Below are 24,658 nucleotides of genomic sequence, written 5' to 3' on the forward strand. Positions count from 1 at the left end.
AATTCCAAATTGGAAGAGGGATGGATTGAGAGCTACATATACCTAAGTGTATTTAATGGGCTCATAAATAGAGCGCTAGCATTGATGATGTTTATGAAAAACCATATAATGTGATTTTTATGATTATAATTTATACTGATTACTTGAAAAACAATAATTTAGGTGTACCATACTGTAACGGCAGCGCTAATTATTATTTATGAGTAGCACTTGTCCCGATCTCTACCCTTTCCTTTTTTTTCTGACTATTAAGTGTATTTGGTATAAATTTAGTTTATTTTGTGTATGCGTGTGAACAGCATTTTTTTTTTAATACCGCGCCAAAGTAAGTGAATCACGACCCGACAGAGCGCGCGAGTGAAACCACTGCCCTCCCCTCCCTTCCCCTCCCACGAGGCGCTTGGAGACTGAGCCACCAGCATCGGAGAGAGACGGTCGAGCATTGAGCCACCAGGCATGCAGAGAGAAAGCACCGGCAGAATCCCAAGACGACTACGACTCGCCTTGACTCGAGTGGGTCGAGCATTTGAGCCACTGGACATCGGAGAGAGCGAAAGCACCTTGGCAACTCTCCAGTCAACAGCTTGGAAAATGCAACGAGGAACCATCACGAGCTCATGAGAAGTCCGCTTGGCCTCGCCATCACCTCGTGTGACTTCGTGTTCCCGAATAAGGTGCAGTAACCGTGCCCTCACCACTTTCCCCGGTCGAAGTAGCATCGAGAACGTTTTTCTCTCCTACCCCCCCTTTTTCCCCATTTCAAGAAAGCGCTGGAACAATTAGTGAATCTTGAATTTCAAATGTGCAGCAGTGGACTTTTAAACCCTGCGAGAAGATTTAAATGCAGTTCATTTTAAGTTTACTTTTATGTTATCAAGTTGATTTTTGGTTTCTTTGTATTTGATCCTTGACAATCCGGCCCTACTAACATTATTTCAAGTGCTACTCCCCATATTTTTTGTATGTCAAATTTAATTATTGCGATCTTTGAGAATAAATGCATTTCTTGTGTTCGTGTTCTTCCAATTATCCCGTACATTTCGCATTCCCAAAATTACTCGTTTTTTCACATCGCCCCCGCTCTGAGGTGTTTCCTGCTCTATTTTATAATGGACGCAAAACCCGTTGTTCACAATACCTACAAATCTATAGTAAAATCTAGTACTCCATTTTATCAGACCGGTATGATGAAACATGTGAATTAATTTTGTTTCAGTAAATTAAAATTTTGTTCTCTAGTCGTCTATGTCAATCAGAGAGATGAAGCACTTGTTGAATAAAAATTAACTGAGAATGATTGTTTAGTTTATGAGATATGGGAATTAATTTGTTAAGTGCCCCATTTTCTCCAACTTTCCCTTACCGTGTTTTGCTTCTCTGTATAATGGGATGGCTTTAAAGGGGATGACACTTTTATTTATCTGGACCAGCACAGCAGGCAGATGTGCACAATGAAGCAATCATTTAGTTTTGAGACTACTACTTAGGGCAGAAATTGCATAAAAGAAAAGGGTGTCTATTAGATATCCTATGGTACAAATAATTTACCTGAAAAACAGTCTGCGAACTTCTCCTGATTCACTTATTTTGAATAAAACTTCTTCAATTATTTGACCTTTATGTTCCCCTATGTAAGAAAGGGCAAAGGCTTTAAAATGTCCTGGTTCAAGCATCAAGAGTTGTGGATAACATTCCAAAGAGCCACCAAAATCTAATGCCTTCGAAATAAATTCTATTTGTCCAGATATATCACCCTTATTGCTCACTATCACCTAAATTTGTGAAGGAAAAAAGGAAGACTGTGAAAGGTCTCATGAAAGTAGCATTCCAATAATTTTAATACGATATGCAGGCTCAAACATTATCAAGTTTCTTGACATTAATAATTTTCATGATACAAGAATGAGAACAGAATAAAAAGGATACCCTTTTAAGGCACATAGATACAGTCCGACCGCCGAGAGTTGTCCGTTGACAGCTAGAAGGGGTAGGGGGCAAGGTTGCCAGGTAAGAAAGGGAAACGCCCACATCACATGTAAACAAAAGGGTTCCATGAAGAAAGCAGCCAGAAGGGACGACGAGCGTGAAGGATCCAAGGAAGAATCCTTTGTTTTGGCGATTCGCAGAAAGGGCTTGTTTTGGTGTTTCAGGCTTGTTTCACTGCTTCATATGCATGTGACAACGTTGCATGACTAGGCGAGGGTGTGAGGTGCATTTGGAGGACAGCGATTGGTTGCAAACCATGTTGGCGGAGGGTTCTCCGCCCCTCCTTTTAAAGTGCCATCGGACAACTCTCGCCGGCTGGACTGTAGGTATGGTATTTGGAGATGGCGACCAACAGCTGAGGTCATTTGTGCCAAGAGGGAAGGGTATGGAAGTAAGGGTGGAGAGAAACCAGGCGTCGGCATTAGCCTGCTCTTAACAAAAGGTGCTAAAGCTTAACTTCCTTTCCGATGGATGGACTGTTACTCCTGAAATGTCCTCCACGCATCATTCAAGCATGGATCGGGCAGTCTCTGAAAGTTTTCTGCCACAGCCCAGATTTGAACCCGAGCCCACAGGGTGGGCGGCCAACACAATAGCCACCACACCAGCCCGATAACCTCATACATACAGACTACCATCAACGGTTACAGGTAATTTACTCAGACCCAAAATAAAAATTCACTAAATGAAATCAGTAAATGTTACGGAAAGTTAGATTAACAAGAAAAATTTTTCCTCATTCAGCCATTTTCTTGCATAAGTCGAAAAAATAAATGAAATGTCACCCACTTTTCCTGAGAATGTAGTCATAAGAGTTCCAGTTTGTTAATGCACTCAGGGAGAATCACACATTCGGGGAAGGCATGGCTCATAAGAGTGTAACTAACAGCAAACCACATGAGGCCAATATAAAAGGCCATGGAGTAGCCGAGAAGCTGTTCGGCAGCAATGCTTGATTGCAACAACTTATATGCATAAGATTTGAGGCCATCAGTTTTTCTCCTCAATTACCTCCAGAAGGAAGCAATGAGTGTCTTCATTTTTTCAAATACTATCACAATCAATAGAAAATAAAATTGCCAAACGACCCAATTAAGATTTCAAACCTTTCAACATCAGCTACTTCTATTCTAGGCAAACAAAAATGTCATAGCCATTTGCATAGAGGTTTAAGCTTTTTCCTAAAAATATCATGATTAACCTTCATGGTAATTATTAATAAATGCTTTCACTGCCATACTCTAATTATCTATCTATCAGTCGGGCTGAATGATTTTTTTTTTACTTGGTTCCTGCAATATCTATACATGAGGATGTAATGAGAAGCTGTAACTTTCCCACTGGAAGTAGGTGCGCTCACAAATTTCATGGAATTTTCCATGGAACTAACAATGTCATTCTGAAGACCATTTACTATTTCAATACTCTGGCATACATTTTAACATGATCACTGATGAGTAAAGACAATAAAAATATACTTTCTTCTAGAAAAGAGTACTTGAATGTCCCTGCTCATAGATTATTTTAAAATCGTCCATTGTGATACAGTTTGGAAAATTCCATTGTGATGCAATTTGGAAACATTCATTTTTTTTGGTACATCGCCTACTTCTCAAGCTATTTGTGACAAAAAATCATCCCCCTTGACGGCTACTCTGATTATGTCACAAACTCCTACCGAGAGGAATTCTACTGCTCAGCCTTGGACATCAGATTTGCATGGTTTGCTGTATTTAACACCCCTTATGCGATTCCTTCCCTAAACACAAAGTTCTACCTGAAGAGTTAACTATGAAATCAGAATTCTAACAACATCACTAACACATAAAAAGTGGCCTGTGACCTTCACTTTTCCATTTAAAAATTTGTCTTCTTCTTTTTCTTATTTTAAACAAGAGAATGGCCGAATAGGGAGGATATCTTTTGTTGTAAGTTACCTTTCCTTTCCAACTACAAATTATTTTGGATTTGAGTGAAATGTATACTCCTTAGTGGATAAGAATTTTTAATTTATGTATATGTATTGGAAAAAATTGCAATTTAGGTACATAAATATATTTACCTCATAGCTGTTTTTCACAGTAGCATATACTACTCCAACATCAAGATGTTGAGGAGAAATATCAATTTTAGGCCCTATTCCACTTCCAAGTAATTTGAGTTCATGCCTCCTCTCGCATCCTGAAGTTTCACAATAAGCCACACATTCGTATTTCTTTGGCCCAAGTTTAGGCATGAATACAACTTGAACATCTATTGAACAACCTGGCCAAATGTCACCTTCCTGTTTTAAAAATGGTTGGCAAAAATTTCATAATATGTATAATCTTATAATTCTTACACAGTTCTAAATGCATTTAAATTAACAGTCACACATTTTTGTTCCATGGCCGATTTTGAAGACATTTCAAAATTTGGAAAAATAAGTTTGGAGCTGATATCTCTGAAGTACAATCAACCATCTATAGAACATGTGTCCTCCATACAATGAAAAAAAATAGGCTTTGATTTTCCTCCTATGTAGAAAAAACCTCTGCACAACAAAAAATTCTATTGAACAAGAGAATTTCTTAATCGCACCAGTCTTTGTATGAATGTCCGGCTGGAGTAAATCTTCTATGCAAAAAGATTTACACGTTTATTCCTCGGAGTAATTGGGTTCTTTTAATATTAACCAAAATATTCTCATTCTTTTTCTTAACGTTTGGTAATTCAGAACAACTATATTTCGATCTCCAAAACCCATGCTTGGCTTTTCATTGAGCGAGAGGCATTTGAACAGTTGATATAGATCAGAGGTTACCAAGTATTTTCTTCGCCAAAATATTTGTGCTGATTAATAGGTGATCGTGACGTTTATATTTGATTGCTTGTTAATTGAAGCTCATTCAGGTACATTTAATCTTAAAAATAATAATTACTACATTTAAAATTTGGCGGACACCTAACCGGTATCGTCTATAAGCGAAAGTACCAGAAAATATCTATTTAGATCATTTATAGGAACTATTAGAAACCCAGTGAAGGTCCTGATTTTCCGGGGAATAGGTAGATCTTCATAGTGAATATTTTTGCTTTCTGTAGCATGGCAGAAGCAGTTCATAAGAGGAGGTCCCAAGCAAGATTTTGATAGACCGAAAAAGATTGGAAAATACAGTAGCAGCAGTACGGGCGGGGTCACTGAGTGCAAATAAGGCTGCTAAGCAATATGCAGTTCCGAAGTCGACACTTCTCAATAAAATACATGTATAGGTGCCCAGTCTTAGAAAAATAGGACCCCAAACTCTTTTAACAGACCAAGAGGAGTCAAGAAAATAAAAGTGGACATTAGACAAAGCTAAGATAGGCTACCCTGTATGCACTGACGATGTGAAAGATGCAGTGCAAAGAATTATACAAGAAACTGCATGCCAAAATCCATTCACAAATGACCAACCAGGGTTGAAATGGATGAAGCTATTTCTGAAACAACATCCCCAAATAAGCTTCAGGTATGCAAAAATATTATCAATAGCTTGTGCAGCTGTTACTGAGGAAACATTAGGGACCTGGTTTTACGAATTAAAATCATTCCTAGTGGAAGAAGGCTGTGACTATATTCTATCTGATCCTGAACACATTCTTAATTTAGATGAAACAGGAGTCAAGCTATGACCAAAATCTGGCAAAGTCTTAGCGGAAAAGGGAGCAAGAAATGTCTATGCAATTGAATCGGGTCAAGAGAAAAAGTCCAATACAGCTCTTTGTACCTTTTCCACAATTGGGCAGGATATATCTCCGATGGTGGTATATCCTTACAAGAAAATCCCTCGAGATATAGCCGCATCAGTGCCTGAAAATTTTTTAATCAGAAGAAGTGATAGTGGGTGGATGACCAGTGTGACTTTTAAGAGTGCATTGAAAATGCCTTCAAACCTGAGCTAGAAGCAAAGGGGGTGAAATTCCCAGTTCTGTAGCTGTTTGATGGCCATAGTTCATACATAAACTTAGAATTAAATGATTTTTGTGTGAAAAACAAAATTATTTTATTCTGCTTGCCAGCGAATGCCTCTCATATTATGCAGCCTTGTGATGTTGGCATATTCCGACCACTCAAGAAAGCTTGGAAAGAAATAGTAATAAAACACAACCAAGAGTCCACTAAACCAAGACCCAAAATTGATTTCGCTCCATTATTCAAGGTGACATATGAATCAGCAATGAAACCCAATCTCATAAGAATATCATTTGAAACTTGAGGTATTTTACCGTTCAATACAGACCGCCCAGATTACATCAAGTGTATGTCGAACAGACACAGAGCAATTGTTTCTGCACCTGACCAAAATTCAATTGATAGTGCTCATGAGGGAACCTCAGTCTTTAAAGAAATTGAAGCCGACATCCCACCAGATATTTTACAACTGAATCAAGATGCTAAAAAATCAGGGCAAAATCCTCCATCCCATACAGTTTTGTACAACATCAGGAGGAAATTAAAAAACAAGTCAAATAACTTTACTGAAATTACCCGCCCACAGTAGCAATCCATTGAAGACCCCACAACCGGTTCTTCGATATATGATGACAAATTTTTAATAACCTTATTGATACCCCAATATAAAATTATGAGGATCTCCAGAATAGAGGTGAGATTTTTGGCCCATCCCTTTCATATAAGACTAGAGTGCCTGAGACCTTCAGAATTGAGGATAGCCAAACACAAGTGATTATCGAGGTTTTTCCAAAAAAGAGCGGAGACTCCTTACTTTCGCCGATTCCCAATTCCTCGAGAGATGAATATTATACCAACAATGTAGTGGCCCCCATTGAATACAATTTGAAAAATGATCGACATCATTCTCTGAATTTCGATTTCCCGTGTGCAAATTCACCCGAAATAGCCATTTATGAGACCTCAGAAGAATAACTAACCCCTTTAGAATCTCATATGATCAGGCGACTTTCTAGAATAATGAGTATGACACGATTTGGAGCAAACACCTGAGTTTTCCACGCACTGCTATGAGTGACCGAAAAGAAAAGCAAAGAGTAAACCCATAAATGCTTCAAAACCACTGCTCGACGTCGGAAACTACTATCATACACCACGCCACGTAGTCCCATCTTGCACAAGTTTCCCAGGTTGCAACTGCTGCGGGACGTGTATCAGTGATCAAGGAGCGTGGGCGCACACTGTGAGGCTTGGAAAATGGGAACACAATGCTCCCATGAATGCAGCTAGTGCACGATTGCTTCCGTTTTAGAAAGGGGAATCTAACCGAAATAATAAGCCCGGTATATCCTAGAATTAATGCAGTATTTCCAATGATTTTGCGTCTGATTTTATTTTTTTATAAACATCGGGGAAAATATTGAGCGAGAGTGAAAATCATGCACGGATAACCCACAACACGGATATACCGCAGCCGGATAATCGGGAGTCTGCTGTATTTCATCTGCCTATTATGACTAAATTCAGCATTGAAACTTAAAATACCTGTTGTTTGAAAAAAAACACACAGACACATTTACAGGCTCACCAAAAAGTAATTTTGAAATTTTAAGCATGTAATAAATCAAGTAAAATACCGACAGCCAGAGAATCAATGAAAAAATAGGCAAAACATACCAATAAAATACATGATATCTTTATACTTTCACCCACCATGGCTTGCTCAGTGCCCAGAAGGTTAGTGAAAAATTCATTCACGGTTGTTCACAGAATTGAACTTATAAGTGTATTTACCACATTAAGAATAGCATAATCACTTTATACTTAGGAATTCTGCCCCATATAACTGAAATACTAGCTGATGAATTTGAGTGAGGTGGCTTTCTGAGGATAATCACATACCTGTCTGGTGACACATGCATGTAATTCACAAGGCTAACCCCCTTTCACAAAACCTCTAATTTACCAACTAAAGAAATTTGGGTCCCTTACACTTTGCAAATTAGATTTTCTACTTTACTGCTCTTACCTTTTGCAAAAATGAAAAATATGAATCATGAAAGAGAAAATCAGTATCTAGGATACAGCCTTCAAAGGAGTCAGAGGAGAAACTAGCAGTAGATTGAACATTTTCATTGTTGTCATCAGCAGTTGCCAGTGAAGACCAGCAATCTCCAGCACCAGACATTTCATCATAGATTTTTTTCTTTCTGAAAGAGGATCAAACCATTTAAAAAATTTAACTGTAAGGATTTGATCTATATTTTAACAATATTCACTTTTTTTTAATTTACACATAACTCTGAAGTAAAAAGAGATGTATTGTTCACAAAAATATAATGCTGTAGGTCAGAAAATAAGTTATAACAATTAAATTCAGCAGAATATTAAAAAATTAGCACGCATTGATAAGGCTAAGGATAGCATTTTAAATCTTTCATCACATGTATGAGGAACACTACTGTTAACTCCTACATTTCTTACAACTGCACTCGCTTTGTACAAAGTATGAAACATAAAACAATACATATTGGCATGGCTTGGCCAGGCAAACAAATTCCATTTTCCTACAAATAAAGTTGCATGTAGCATTGGTGAATGAAGAATTAAAACAACTGCAAAAATAGCATTGTAATTGCCAGAGACACACATACCCTGCTGAGATAATGGACTTGGGTGGTCACTGGCAACAGCACAGTTAAAAACACTAAGCTAAGGTTGAAAATTTTTCCATCACTGAGATAAAAAGCACTTGTTTGCACTAACTTGCCATGAAACTGCTTCATCATGATGCTGATTATCTCCCATTTGACAGAAGTATTTCAATATATAATATATAACAAATACTAGGGATGAGTCGATTCCACTTTTTTTCGATTCCGATTCCAATTCCTTCAAATCGATTCCTGCTTCTCGATTCTTAATCCATCAATTCTTATTCCTTCTAACAGGTGGGATATTGCACTTGCACTGTAGCATTGCTGTCATTAAAATTTAGAATTGAATGGAATAAAATAACTAGGGATGGACGGATCCAGGATTTTTTTCGGATCCGGATTCGATTAGGATGATCCTTGATTTTCGGAGCCGGAACTCTCGGATCGGATATTTTTGGATCGAAATGCATTTTCAAATTCCTGCTATTGAATAGAGTAGAACCTTTGATTAAGACCACAATCCGTTCCAGAAAGCTGGTCGTTATCCAAAATGTGTGCTATTCGAAACAATTTTCCCCATAAGAAATAAAGGAAATAGGAATAATTGGTTCCTAGCTCCTATTGACTTGCTATTATATGAAAGTTACAGGCTACATATATGGATATGATTTTAAATGAGAATAGTTTTAATACTGTACAAATTGAGTTAAATGTAAATAAAAACATTAAAGAAAGCATTTAAACATATTACTTTATCTTCCTGAAATCGATGGAATCGGAATCGACTTTAGGCGATCGATTCTCGATTCTGATTCCGTGCCCAAGAATCGGTGGAATCGAGAATCGACATTTGGAATCGACTCATCCCTAACATATACATATTTAACAATATATAACAACCAGAGATTTGCCTCTCTGTGTCAAGTTCAAGATGCGTGCAGTCCCTCTCATACCGGCATGCTCGAGTTACTGCTTAGTTACTGCTTTTCATATAAGGATATATGCACATATATGAATAAGTAGGGGGCTTGAACAACCATCAGTTTCATTGATTTATGCCACCCTACCATCGTGGTAGGCCAGCATAGATTTAACAATGTGTTACTTCATTGGCAAAAAAAGAAGATCTACTACGAACTCAACATTATAAGCCCTATCTTTCTCAGGCCTTCATTTCTTAAAGCTGTGAAGTAACAACTTTCTACAGAATAAACTAATAAAGTTTCATAGTACCTTTCAGCTTCAGTTTTGTCTTCTTCGATCGAAGAAAATTGTTTCCACTTGAATTTGACTACATGAGAGCTGTTATTATGAATGGATATTACGCTTTTGCGAGATAAACCCATGAATGTGTCCTCAAATTCCAGTTTTTCATTGCTGAGAGATACTGGAGAGTTTTTTGCGGTAGCAATAATGCTAGAATACAGTTCTTCCCCTGAATTCAACACAAAAAAATATCATTAGCAAAAAATTATCACATTCCAAAATTCTACGCAATTGAGCAATACATTTAATATATTTGAGTAAGATATCAATTTGCTAAGTACAGCAGCACATCATTTTGACGCCGACAGTAGATAAAGGCTTCTTGTGTTATCTCCTAAGACAAAATTACCCCATCTTTTCCCTAAGTTTTGATGATGAAAACTGTTTTTGTCCTCAGGGATGTTTTCAATCCCTGAGGATGACTGGTTACTCCATCTTCTACCAATGTTTAAGCAGGTAAAACGTTGTTGTCCTCAGGGATAGTAACAGAGTTTTGGTAAGTAGAAACATAGGAGGTTGATGGAATAATTTACCCTTGAGGTTTCCCAAGAAATCTTACTTTACATCATTCATTGGAAAGTGTGAAAGCATAACACTCAATTTCTGTCACTCAACCGGGTCAGAAATGGCTATATTGCAATCAATGAAAAGAAATAAATTATTTTCTTCTTACCATTTTCAAAAATGACCTTAATGAATTCTTTGAAGAAACCAGCTTTTGTCGAGTTCAATGTCACAGACATTTGAAGATTTTGACCACTTTTCAAGCATGCATTAATGGGTTTAACCTGAAATGGACTAAAGTGCAAAAATAAATATTTATGTACCGTAATGAAAAGTATTGATACAGATTCAATTTCACTTCATTCAAATGATGCCACAGATTGACCCAAGCAAGACAGCAATGCCTTCAAGCTTAAAATTTGAAATTTCAGTGACATGTCCATAAAAAGTGAGCAGAGGAATAATTAGCAATAAGAACTACTTTAGCCCCTATCCCCTGTTGGTCAAGTCCTATTTATGCCACTATTCAGGCACACTACGAAAAAAAAAATATAATAAGAAAAGTAGAAATAGAAGCCTTGCACTTCCTTCTTCAATACTTGCACACCCTGGTTCAACCTATGATGTCTTATATCTTGTCCATTATTAATGTACTCCATTGTTGAGCAAATAAAAAATAAATATGAAAGAAAATAAACAAAAAGGTAAAATTCATCAGATGCTAAGCATTGCTACTGAGCGAATGTAACCTATATAGTGTCTCGTCATCACTACCACACAACCTAACTCACAATAGGGTGGTTTCTCATTTTTTTAAATTGCCTAAATCATAAATAAAGATTATCACTCCTAGAATACATATTTCATGCTTTCAGATTTTTATGTGACGAAACCTATTTTTTGCAATTAAATGAAAAGTGAAAATTTTCAAGCACACGAAAATGCGACGGCTAAGTATGAATACTGGGAAAAGTCCATGTGATGTCATTCTGGTTCCAGCTGCTGCTGTGTGAGGCCACCTTCGTCCGAGGCTATGAGCGCCGATACGATGCAGGCTGCTTGCGGGTAGCACTTGGCTTAAAGAAGGATTATTAATACCCTATCAAGCAAAGGAAACTTTCCAACCATAGGCAATTTCAATAGGTGATTATTAATAGACGTTTCCCTGAGCTCTGTGCCACATACATGCATTGGTAATCTCAGATGATGTAAAACTCCTGACTACTCTTATAGAATCTAGGTCCCTGTGATGTTACGTGGAGTGGCATCCCATGGGTGCCAATATGGCCCTGGTTATGAGGTTAAAATTGACCATTAACATTCATCTAAACTGGGACATCTAAAAACAAATAATTTGTATATTATAAATACACTTATGTTGGGTGACGAATCGCAATCAATGCCTTTCATTTTCTTTGATGAAAGAAACTACCCTATTTCCTGGCTTGTGTCTTGAACTTCCTCCAATTAGCCAGCCTTTTTCAAAGAGTTTAATTTGGTACCAAATTAGGCATTCATAAGAAATTGGCAATAACTTACACTAAAGTAATATTACCTTGGAGCAACCAGTGTGAAAATAGCATCTACTTCACCATTGTTAACAATACAGAAGAAATTTGTTGTAGGCATGTTGACTGGGCATTCACCCATTTCAATGACATCTGGTAAATCAAGCATTGGTCTTGGTCCAACAGCTAGAACAGTAATGATCTTTTAGCCCTTGTAACAGCTAAAATTATCAAGCAAAAGAAATAAATTAAAACAAACCAATCAGAGAAATATCAAAACTTCCGTCTTCACAGTGAAATGAAACTTTATGATGATAGTCCTTCTTCTCCAAAGGCTTGAACTTGATCAAAAACTTTTCAGACATTCCAGGAGCAACTTTAATCATTGCTTGAGAACAGTAACTTATCACAAAATACGGTGACTTTTCATAATGCATTGTTAAATATCTGATGACCTGTTGTATGAAATAGTAAAATTATCCGATGATTATAACATTTTTCACTCCTTGATTAAAAAATTTCCTCCACTGATTCCTCAATACACATGATTATGCCAAAGTTAAATAAAAAGAAAATTGTGCAACTCAGGAATTAAATCCATTGGGTTCAATTACTAGGTAGAAATTTTGCACTTTAAGAATGATGAAAATAACTGGGTAAAATTCACAATAATAGCTTACAAAATACAAAAAGTTGTAGTCATTATGTTTCAAAGGATAATTCCTTGCCCGTTGAGCTACCTAAAAAAAGATGCCTGCAGAGAGATTAGAAGTTGAATTGCGTAACATACTCACAGCTTTAGACATGTGCACTGATCTATGTAAACATTTCTTTGACATTTTAGAAGTACATCACACGGCTGAGTGTTATTGTTTAAAATTAGAGCAGTAAAACTTTTCCTGATACACAAAAAAACCTAAAACAGGCGAGGTTTTGGTAACGGACCTCCTCATTCCATACCTCTTTTTCAACTCACTACAGCTATCCGTATGACTTGTAACTCCAATAGCAAATAAAAAACAGCATAAGCATAAGTAGACAATTATGAAAAATAAACGTTAAATGCATGATTGCCTGGATTAAAAAGTAAGGGCGGTAAGAAAGTTTGCATAGATAATGACATGAAACTTAACTGGTTTGGTTCTATATAAAGTTCTTAGAATATTACACAGATATCTATGTATATACGTACTAATATCATGAAATCCTCCGGCCACCATCCTTCCTGATAGATCCTACATACTAGTTCAAAACATATTCTCTCACCAACCCTACCTAGATTCTTCAGAAGCTCACATGGGATATTATCCATGTCAACTGCTTTCCTAGCATTCATGAAGAGCTCTCTCGATTTCAGCGAAGATACCCAGCCCAAGATTAGCTTCCTTTATTACACTTACCTCTTCTAAATTCACTCTTTCCAGGCTATTCCTGCTTTCATACATATCCTCCACATTTTCCTTCAATCTAGTATGAACCTCATCGCGGTCGGTTAACATCCTTCCATCTATAGCCTTAATTTTCAGCATGGCTTTCTATCTTTTGCCACCCGATAGTGCCTTTACCTTGGCGTACAATGCACCTACCTCTCCATCCTTCAGAAACTTTTCCATTTCCTTAAAGTCTTCTCCACCAAGCGTCCCTCGCCTTCTCGTTTCCATGTTGTAATTGATTATTTGCCTCAAATCATTTTGCTCAGCTCGGGTGTCCACATTTTTCCAATTCCTTCTCTCCTCCATTTCTTTTATCATTTCCTCTATTATCCATAGCTTTTTTATCCTTCAACTTTCGATGTAGCCAATTGACTTCTTGGCTGCATCTTCTGCTTTCACTACTCCTGTTTTAATCTTATCCCACCCTTCCTCTACGGTCAGTGTATCTTCCTCCCCCCACACACTATTTTCCACTAGTTCCTGATTTTCTCTCCATATAATCCTCTTGAGAGCTTCTACACTCCATTTCCTTGCCTTCCTAACTTCCATAAGTCTTTTGAATATTACATAGCATTTTATAAGTGCTAGGTTGTAGCCAGACTCTGCATCCATTGCCCTGAGCTGTGCAAGTTTTTCACACTATTCCTAAGCCTCTGTCTTATCATGATTTCTTCGAGCTGCTCATTCACCTCATCCACTTCTTCCTCTAAATGATAGCTGGTGGGCATGCAAACTTGAACCACCACAAGGTTGGTGTGTAGCACCTCAATTTCTATCGCCAGAATCGTATCGTTTACCTGATCTATACCTACCATTCTCTTATATAGCTTCCCCTTTAATAACAATGCTAACCCTTGTTGACTTTCCTCCCCACCACTACATATAATCCTGTATACATCACTCCAGTCCGCACAATCCTTTCACCTCACTTTGGATTGTCCCAAGATATCTATCCTCCCTTTCTCCATTTTCCTTTTTATATTTTCTAGCTCACGTGCTCTCTTCATTGTCCTCACATTCCACGTTCCAACATTCATTGATGCCTTCTTCTTTTATTTCTTATTGGTCTTCAATTCTTCTTCCTTGGATGCTGCTGCTGATGAGTCTTTGCAAGCATTTCTCATGATACACACCTCGAGGACTTTGCCGACCTCACTGCCACCTACGACACCCAACCATAAGGGCTGCATCCCACGATTACATTCGAGGTACTTTTGGTCAAGCTCATGTTTTCAGGGAAGAGACAGTTGATAGGGTTTCCCAATTTCATTCCAACAGTTTTTGACGTGACACCATCACGTGGACTACCTATTATCTGCCTCTTAACGTTGGACCTATCTGGAATGGGTCCAATGTTGCCAGGAGTAATTGCAAATTAATGCCTTGAATGCAGCTCTAGGGGTCATAGGAACGTACACCCTTTCCACTGCAACAAGGTTCTCACCCAAAGGAAATGATTAAAAAATAAACTTTGTATCCACACAGTATTTATTAAAAACTCTACCGGTTTTGACCTTTTTAGGTCATTATCTAGAGATAATATAACAAAGTGATAGGGAGCTATGAAAACGGGGGAGTAAGGAGTAGAGAAGGGAAGGTCATGAAAGGTAGTTGAGTAGACAAACAACTAGTGGCAAGGGAATCAGTGACAGCTTATCTGATTATTGGAGTGGTAGTGGGAGGATGGGTATAATAATTTGCTGCATTCGTCAATGCCATCACAGACCTTTAACTTGCTTAAACTGAAATATCTTTCTTAACATATTTTCTTCAGAGCACTACTCTGAGAGAGAAAAAAATATAAAATTCCAAAAAAACATTCATATCAAACAGATTAAGGGTTTCAGTTGAACAATCAGTGAGCGATAGAAATACTATGGAGTTAATTTTTGATAGACTACTGATTACCAAAATTGTGAAGAATAGAACTCCTCTCTGATAGCATTTAACAGGTGTTTAGGTTAAAATGGTTAAGTCATGATACTAACTTTACAAAAGAAATTCCAGGAATATGACTTAGACTTACTTTGTCAGTGTTCATCACACTAAGAGAGACAGTATACACATTTTCTGGGGCAAAACTTTGGAAAAATACAATTGGTATTGATGGCTTGAATGCATATGGGAATTTTTCCTTCATGTATTTCTTTACTAGCATCCCATGGCGCGTTAATATCTCCGTCCTTTCTGCCGTGGAGCGAGAGAATTCCCTTATATATTGGGAGGGAGTGACCTAATAAGATTAGAATTTTTTTCAGAATAATTGTACATGCACTGCCTCTAGAAAAAATCCAACATTACCATCATTAAGGACCGAAACATATAAAAAACTATATTTATCTCAAGTAAAAATTTTTCCCTTGAATCAGAGCTGATTCTGGGCTGAAACTCCACTGAATGTGTGAAAACTGCCTTGAAACAACCTTGTAACTGCACTGCACTGCCTTGTCCTCAACAAGAAAAAGACCACTCAACTGAAACTCTGATGCATTCTCCCTTGCAAGTCCATTGCATTTGAACTGCTTCTCCCTTGCTGCATGTGAGCTCTACTGACACTGAACTGGACAGTAGGCTCAGGCCAGGCCAACTTAATGACTCCACTGCTTCTCTCTTGCCGAATGTCTTTACTGCCCAGCTACAGAGCTGCTGCAGCATTTGAGTATCCCCTCTCCCTCATGAATTTTAACCGTTTCTCCCTTGCTGCACATGTGGTACCCAGTGTAAGTTTTGCCAACATACAGAACCCATCTACCGGACATGTACAGGACCCATGTTGTCAGCAGCAATGTATTTTTTTTAATTTAGCTTTTGGCAACACGTATATCTTTTCCCACGCGTCAAACTGTCGGTTGCCGTTATTTCTCTTAAGTTGCTAGGAGCGAAAGACGAGTGGTGAGCGTGGGTTTTGGCATGAAATTATTGATGACATAATATTTTCCCGGTACTTCGATGGTTGTTAACAGCAAGAATTAATCAGATTAAGGTGAAGGGAAGAGCGAGATCAGTGGTGGTGACTGCAGTTAAAATTGGAGGTAGGCGTTTTAACTTCTCTGATGGCATGTTTATTCTTCCATGTTTAGCCATGAGAATGTTGACATTGAATTCGTGTTTAATCCAGGCAGGGTTAAAGATTTCGAGCTCCTTTTTCAGGGGTCATGCAGCCATTAACAAATTCTTCTTTCAACGCCATGGCGACTGCCTTCCACTTTTCCTGCCTAATGGATAGCCCGGACGAGGAGGAGAATACACCGAGCAGTCATCAATGCTGCGGATGCCAGGCCATCCGTTAGTCATCCTGCGGAGCTCGAGCAGGCTTTCGAAGAAATAAGGAACGCGGGTGGGCTTCACTATAGTGCAATGTATATTTAAATGTATGCACCTTTTATGTAACTATTGACTTGAATAACTTCCTCCTTCGATTGAATGTACGTATGCAAAGCCATTAATAATCGCTAGAATACTGGTAAAAGTTCTTTTATGTAGCATTGCATCAGGAGCATTTCACTTAAGAATGATATTTCACAATTTCAGGAAACCAAAACTCCATGGCCGACGCCACATATCGCCCGTTCTGGCGCCTGTAACCAACAGGTTGGGACGAACAGGTAAATCACCCATCGTATAATCAGTTGCTGTTTGGTTTATTTAGTTCTGTAAATTTCCTTTGTTTAGGATCATGGTGCTCTTTAGTAAACTGCCGGAGATTGCTATGAAAAAGTCAGCTCTACAGAGATTTACAAATAATTACAATTTCCTGTGGCAGGTGTTACTGCTGATAGTTTTGGAAGCTTGCCTGATTTTTGTTTGGAGTTCACACATAGCCAAAGTAGTCAGTCATTGTAATGAATCATCGCCTCGTTTTTCATTGAACTATGTTGCAAAGTTCATGCTTCTTCAGTGATAATTTAAGTTTTGCTTTCTATAATTTGAATACTTCACATTAATGCACCATATAACTAATTTAAGCCAAGTATAGGAGAGTTTTTTTTTAAGATGAGCAATTTTGCTAATTTGATTTTGAGTTAAGTCGTTTGTGACTCTCATCAGTCATGTTTCTTCTCTATTGCAGGAGCATCTAACTTCCATGACTTCTTTTATTTAGAATATTTTTGTATGTGCTTTTAGCAGTTATTAATTTACTGATGTACTTTCATGTTCTAATAAATTGTGTCTTGAAAAATGCTTTGGCCATTGCAGTTATAACTATTGTTTCTCACAATCACCTGTCCACCCTTAATCTTTTATCATTCATACAAAATTGTGGGAGAAACCTATTATGTGATCATCCACTGTTGGCTGGGTTGCACAAGTTGTTAATTTACTGTGTTTCATATGATTTGACAAGGGAATTTTAACGGATTGGGTATACGGGAATTGTAGTCAGCCAAACAAGGGAGTTTCAGAGTAGCTGGCCAATGGAGTTTCAGTCTAGCTAGTAGTCTAGGGAGTTTCAGTCTAGTTAGTAGCCAAGGGAGTTTCAGAGTAGTTAGCCAAGGGAGTTTCAGTTTAGTCGGCCAAGGGAGTTTCATTGGAGTAGCTGGAGTACTTAATTGCACTGCTACTGCACTGTCATCCCTCTTCCAAACTCCACTGGTTTTGCTTCAATTTAAATGCAGTTTCAGTATAGAAGCAAGGCAGTGAGTTTCAAGGTTGTTTCAGCCCAGTTTTAGTCAAGTTTCAATGAAGAAATTTTTACTTGAGTAATTCCATGGTTTCAAATAACTGAAAACTAATTGTAAGATGTTAGTAAGACGTGTGCGCCGTGAGATGATCTTGAGATCCTAAGGATGTCTGACACGGGCCACGGTCTGAAGGCACTGTCAAAATTGCAGTGTGTAATGCGGTGAATTGCTACAACGTGAGAATGTGAGATGGCAAAATAGTCCCCGTTCTAATTTCGTTCGTGCATTCGCGTAATTGCGCGCCATAATGAGAAATTAATGCAGTTCTAACCTGCGCAGTAACATGCTATGTTTAAAACGGCCGAAACATTTACCAATAACTGTATTCATCTCACAAATAAGGCCGGATATGAATCTTCAACAATAACTTCTCTACACATAAAGAATATTAAAACTCAACGGCTTCTGAGAAAAAACACTGAAGCACGCGTTTGTAGTGCTGTACGATCGAATTAGTAGGTCCAGAAGCGATAATCCGTCGCGGAAAATCCCTCAATGCGTTCCAATGTTGCCAAATCTATGAATAATTTAATACGGTATCCCAAAATTGGATGCCTTTCCAGAAATCTGGCCGCCTCCCAAATGCACCACTCAATGAGAAACTACATAATTCATTCTGACAAATTTCAGTGGGGAGATTGTAAGTCAAGAAAACAATGACGCTGAACAATTCTACGAACTGCGAACAGTCAGTCAATCCAACCCCAACTTCATTATGATAATTGAATAATAAATGAAATTACAATTACTTATTAAAAATCGTAACCCCTCGTGTACAAATATGTCAGTCAATAAATGTCGACAAAACCAACATAAAAACACATAAATTATCTCCAAATATAAATTGACATTAATTTTACCTTATCGACCACTTCATCTTTATCACTTGAAAATAGAAATGGAAATATTTCCATTGACTTTACAGTTTCCATGTTTTAAAAACGGCAACAACAGTTGCTGAGTATCGATATGATTCCATTGATTGAACGATTCGACCTCTATCGATTGTAAACTTTCGATTTTTTTAATCCGCGTTCTAGTTTTTCTACTGACATTCGAAATATTAGTGAATAGGCATCGTGAAAAATTGAATTTTCTATACGAACAACTAAAAATTACTTGGAGAAAGCGAGCGGATATGTTACGGGATAATTACGTTATTTTAATAAAATGGATTCGTTTTGAACCGGGCTTCAGCTCGATCAGTAGACTATGGATTCTGTTATTTTTAATAAAAACATGGATTCCTTGATCCAAGTTTACCTTAACTATCTAAAATACAATTAGTGCCATGAGGCCATGTTAAATTATTATAATTAACCTAGAGATTGGATGAAAATGGTCTTTGGCGATATTTGGAGCCGTCGACAACATTTTGTTCTCTCTTTTACATTGCACAATTTATTGTTCTTATTTACAAAAAGAATAAAGGTATTATTATAACTATTAGAGTTACTCTTATACTCCTTGTTTCATTCGCTGAGCCATTCTAAAAATCCTAGAAGCAGTATATAAGGGACATGACCGCGCCATAAATTCATATTGCCAGGTGATGGAATATCGTTCTCCTTTTGTTTCAAGGAATGGGGGAATGCAGGGAATGGGGGAATGCCCGCTTGCGTCATACATTCTTTTCTCATGAAATGAACATCGTCAGTTCGTGATCATTCTTTGTTGGAGATCTTTGGTTGGGAAGTGAGTTGTGGTTACGCGGGAGCTAGATATTGCTTGGGAATCAGTGTCAATAATGAAGATTTGGACGTCGGAGCACATTTTCAAGTGAGCAGATACATATTATTCAGGAGAATGAATATATGAGTCTTTGAGTCGCACTTGTACGCAAGGTGTACCTTTGGAATGGCCGAAAATGCCTTTAACAATTTACTTAGTATTTTACTCCAATGATTTCTGTTAAATTCCTAGATGACTTGTCAACTTGTCTGTTGCTCTTAGCTTTTCTGTTTAGCCTCGGCATTATTTGTGAATAATCGGTTGTTTTTACCCGGCTGAGAGTTTGAATGTGATTTTCTTTGTCCAAAGATTACCCACAAACAGTCGACAACTGGGCAAATAAAATTTGTTATAGACGTTGTTGTCCTTATTTCTTGTTTTTTTAGGTAGTAAATACGGTTATGGTGAAACGGAGTGCTCGCTCCGAGTCGAGTTTTTGCTCGAATTGTCTTGTTTATTATTCTTTGATTAATAATTATTATTTCACTCATTTCTGATTAAGTTGCGCAGGACCATGGCTAATATAAATGGCAGGTCTTCAAAAAGTAAATTAGCTTAATATTCACTCTTCAGTTTTCTTATTATTCCCCTAAATCCACGGATGTCGTGACATTGTCGTCGACATTCAATGAGTGCCTAAGGTCAAGTCTGTTAATCCATTAGAGTTTTTAGCAAATATATTTTGTTTAACCCTTAGCTTATAATACATTACAGCCATCCTTGGGAAACTGTGGTTCAAGCGGCATGGCGGAAATATCCCAACCCAATGAATCCAGCTGTAATTGGAACCGATGTTGTTGAGAGGAAAGTGGAAGATGGTGTACTACACACGCATCGGCTCGTTAGTTCAAAGTGGTATTTCCCGAAGTGGGCGCAGTCGGTAAGTTTATCAATTAGATACTCTTGTGACTCAAATTGAACCCAAATCATATTGACATTTCAAATGTCAATGGACGATGGTATTGATCGTATCACTAGGTACATGGCACTTGTGTTGTCTATCATTGGCAGCATTGTATTTAAAAAACTTGTAGCATTGAAAGTTTGAGGTTAAAAACTGTGTGTTATCTGATCGCTGGCCTGAATTTTCTCTATATGTCTCAAAGGTCTATCGGCTATTGTACTATTGTATTGGAAAGCATATCTGTGATTTACTGGCTAGAAGGCAGATAATCAGGTGGAAATGGTTAGAGAAGTATTCGAGAGCTTGCCCTTAGACTGGAAAAATCCAAGTTATAGTTACTGTCGAAAAAATTATTTATGAAATCGGTTTTTCGATACACATGACATTCATCTATGGGAAGGAGAATTGGTGTTGGCTGGTCAATGGTCAGGCTATCATTGAGAGAGGAGCTCATCTTCGAAAAAGTTCATCTATTGAAATTAGAGCAACTGATTTCGCATGAATAACAGATTTAAGTGGTATGTATCTTTAACAACTGACGATTTTAGTGTCTTTGGACATTTTCACTTTCGAGAATTATATACATATATGTAGTGGCACGACTGAACTATGCTATTCGAGACTTTCATTGGATTACATAGGTGGTAATATTTTTTGGTATCGCCTAATTGTAACCTTTTCCTTCTCTTCGAGAAATTAACATTATTGCTTTTAATTCAAATTTTCAGTTTTGGAACTAAGCAAGACTACTACCTACTGGTGTGTAAACATTCTATTTTTGTAAATGATTGGCTATATCAGTGGCACAGCAAGGAGGGGGCTTTGGAGGATGAAACCCCCCCCCCCAGAGCTCGGAGAAATTTTTAAGTTTAATCCATTTTACTTAATTGGATTGATATTACTAGTAGAATGGTGTAAGGATTAATAATATATAATACTCAACATTTTGAACCATTTATCTTAAAATTCCGCAATTAATTAATCCCGCACCAACCGCTTATCCTGGTAGGTATTCCATACCCCCACACACCCCGATATTAGTTGCACCTTAATCCCCCCCCCAGCCTTAATTCCTCGCTGCGCCCCTGGGTTAGATGGAGAACCCTTTCTTATGTTCAATTGTCCAAATGGTATTTCTTGGTATTATCATTTCATTGCTGTTTGTTAATAGGCAGATTTCAAAGTCCAATTTTTTAGAGATGCTATAATACTGGGGTGAAAATGGAGCTGATTAAATCACGATAGGCAAAGGAATGCAGGCATTGTATACGCTATGAATTGAACTCATTTTGTAAGATAGTCATTTTAAGGTTTATTTAATTTTGTAGGAATGCTCTCAAATTACTAATTCCATTTTTAAACTTCCTTACTAAGCGGCACTTACAGTCCATTGTACTCATACAAATTCTTTAAGTTGTGATGATGATGATTGTTGCCTTTTCCAAGCTTTCAACCTTCATTGTGACGGTATAGAAATAAAATTTAGCTAAATTAAATGTATCCTTATAGCATCAATTTCATGTATTTTGACCAGTCTTTTACGTAAGCATTGCCAGTTGAAATAGTGAAGTGAAATGCTTATCAGTTATTTTTATATTTGTGAAGTAAGGAATTAGTGGATGTTTACGTGTTGTTTTTGAGTTATTGATTGATTCCCTTTTTAACAGGGCATTATCTGATAAATTAAAATCCATTATCTTTTCTTTCTTCTGTTAGTTCGACTTTATTGCCAGATGTTTTAATATCAGTCAATAGCAATTCACAACAATCTGGAATTTTGGCATTCTGTAATGTTCGTATTGTAATAAGCAACCAAGAATCAAATTATGAATTAAGAATGGTGACAGCTTTATTTTCCTTTACACTCCATTGTATATCCCTGTTTATTATTAAAAGTCTTAAAATTGTAATTTATGTTGTTTGAGCACTGAGTGAGATAGAAGTTATTGAAAATGTTTGTTATTATACATTAATTTTGGTAGTAAAGGTATTCATTTTTCTTTTTGTTTTTTTTTTATGGCCCAATTTAGTTATTGAAGAAGTCTTAATTATTCTTAAGGCTTGGTTACATGGTACGTTAACCCGTGCAAGTTAACACGTTGCGTACGGATGGCGAGAATTCTCGTCATTTGTTTCCCGAACGTTCCGGAAGGATGACGAAGATTCTCGTCACTTAACGCGTCAACCTAAACAATTTTAAAGCGTACAATACGTATTTGTTAGTACGTTTTCAGTTGTTGTTCGTTATTCATAATGAATTGATGCATCATAATGTTTGATTGGGTAAAGTTATATTCTAAACATTAGCTTTTTAACCATGTTTAAACCAAAGGCATTACGCCCTAATAGGCACATATTTCTAATCTCGGTGTTCGTAGGAATTTAAATACCCTAGTACGCAACGTGTTAATGTTTAAATGCAGGAAGTCACTTACACAAATACACCATGTTACCACCAAACTTGTTCGAATGTATGAGCAGGAAATAGAACCTGTTTTAATGTGGTTCCGTGGAGCTCTATGCAAACCTACCTAAATTGGTAGAATACTTTAATAATAATAATAATGCATTCACAAGCTAACTCCTGTGTTAATGTACTGTGTAGCCAGGTCTTCACAAGCTTTATCATGCTAAGTTTTGCTTGAAGTATTGAAGTTTTGCCCATGTTCTTTATCCCTTATTGCTGCTGTGAACGTACCTGTTGCGATCGCACACTAGGCCGCTGTGAATGTACCTTTTCGTTCTCCCTATAGGGCACCATAGATGAACTTTCCCCTTTCCATACCCTAACTCCTTACGGTAAAAATAGTCTTATCCCCAGACCATTAGTGAGTCATACTTTTTCCACGTACTTTTTTTTTAAATAAAGCTCTCTTTTTCTAGGAAGTAATAGAGTACATATACTTAGCCCTTCACTTTTATTGCTACATGTGGTGAATAGCTTTTTAGAGTGAACCGCAACGAATGGGTTGAATTGAGTATCTTGTGCAGCTCTATCATATTTCTAAAATCAGAAAACCTTGCCATTATCTCCAAAGCTAAGTTGCCCTTACTTATTTCTCTCCCCCTTGCTTTAATGAAATATGAGGTATGATTCTGGCTTCCCCCACTCACCGTCTCTCAAAATATACTGAAATGTCAGATTTGTATTTTTTTACCATGTATTAATGATACAAGAGGTGAATGAAATCCAATTCAAGTGATTTTGATGCTTGAATTCATAAAATTATTGTTATTTCCCTGTAGAGGTAATTTTCACCCTGATACCATCAGGTAATTAATTTTTTCTAACTTAAAGAGTGGTGGCTATATAAAGTTTTCAAATTATGTGCCTGTGTACCAAGTGCAAAATTCTTATGGGCTGGCTTTATGAACTTAATTGCTGACAATGTGGTCCAATCCCAGTGTTATTGATTAAAATTATTTTTGTTCTACTTAAGTACTGACGTTTAAGTAGTTGCATAGAAAAGCATAACTTTCTCACCCTAATTTGTGGTTAAGTATCTATTATGTTCAACAAATAATGAGGTAGACAGTTTTCCCCAACTCAAAAGGCAACAGATTAATTGCCTCGTAAATGCATTTACCTAATCCTCTGTAGGGATATTAAATAGATTTTTTTCCCATTGAGTCTTATGAAGTGTTCATTTAGCCCTGCAACTGAGGCAATAAATTTAGGCTGTATTGTTTGTGATCAGCGATGCTGCACCCTGCTAGGGTCAAAGCTTTTTCGTTTTATCTTCAGGGTTAAATAGCCTCTTTAACTAGAATAAGCACTACGATTGAAACATTCGTATTTCGCGGTGGTCGGTTCTCCGTTCTTGTGTTTTTGGTGACGACCTTTGGCATAGCTTATTGCCGTTTGTGCTGCCAAATATTTACCAGGCAGACCTTCATTGCTTCCCTTTCAAGTTGGGCTTCACTACCGGGCCGCATGGGAGTCGAGCAACTCGCCAATGGTAGCCTTGATTCAGTTCGCCCTTGATACGGCGCGATGGCCTCAGGCTAAAATCCCGTAATCGATTCGTCCTGTGTCTGGGAAGGGCGTATAGT

General features: G+C 37.4%; 2 protein-coding genes across 2 annotated transcripts in view; one reads left to right on the forward strand and one right to left on the reverse strand.

The window, feature by feature from the left end:
• Positions 1–18,913, reverse strand: part of LOC124155085 (hydrocephalus-inducing protein-like) — a 37,285-nt gene extending 18,372 nt beyond the window's left edge. Inside the window, exons 1-9 of the mRNA XM_046528824.1 lie at positions 18,831–18,913; positions 15,315–15,521; positions 12,115–12,310; positions 11,903–12,041; positions 10,517–10,641; positions 9,811–10,012; positions 7,950–8,130; positions 4,049–4,270; positions 1,549–1,772 (exon numbers count right to left, since the gene is read on the reverse strand). Coding sequence (XP_046384780.1) covers positions 1,549–1,772; positions 4,049–4,270; positions 7,950–8,130; positions 9,811–10,012; positions 10,517–10,641; positions 11,903–12,041; positions 12,115–12,310; positions 15,315–15,521; positions 18,831–18,902 — 1,568 coding nt within the window. The 5' untranslated portion in view covers positions 18,903–18,913. The remainder of the gene's footprint in view (positions 1–1,548; positions 1,773–4,048; positions 4,271–7,949; positions 8,131–9,810; positions 10,013–10,516; positions 10,642–11,902; positions 12,042–12,114; positions 12,311–15,314; positions 15,522–18,830) is intronic.
• A 696-nt stretch (positions 18,914–19,609) lies between these two features.
• The window catches only part of LOC124156328 (protein slowmo), a 30,254-nt gene continuing 25,205 nt past the window's right edge, over positions 19,610–24,658 (forward strand). Inside the window, exons 1-2 of the mRNA XM_046530815.1 lie at positions 19,610–19,749; positions 20,416–20,581. Coding sequence (XP_046386771.1) covers positions 19,718–19,749; positions 20,416–20,581 — 198 coding nt within the window. The 5' untranslated portion in view covers positions 19,610–19,717. The remainder of the gene's footprint in view (positions 19,750–20,415; positions 20,582–24,658) is intronic.

This window comes from Ischnura elegans, chromosome 3 (genome assembly GCF_921293095.1).
Source record: "Ischnura elegans chromosome 3, ioIscEleg1.1, whole genome shotgun sequence".
NCBI lineage: Eukaryota > Metazoa > Arthropoda > Insecta > Odonata > Coenagrionidae > Ischnura > Ischnura elegans.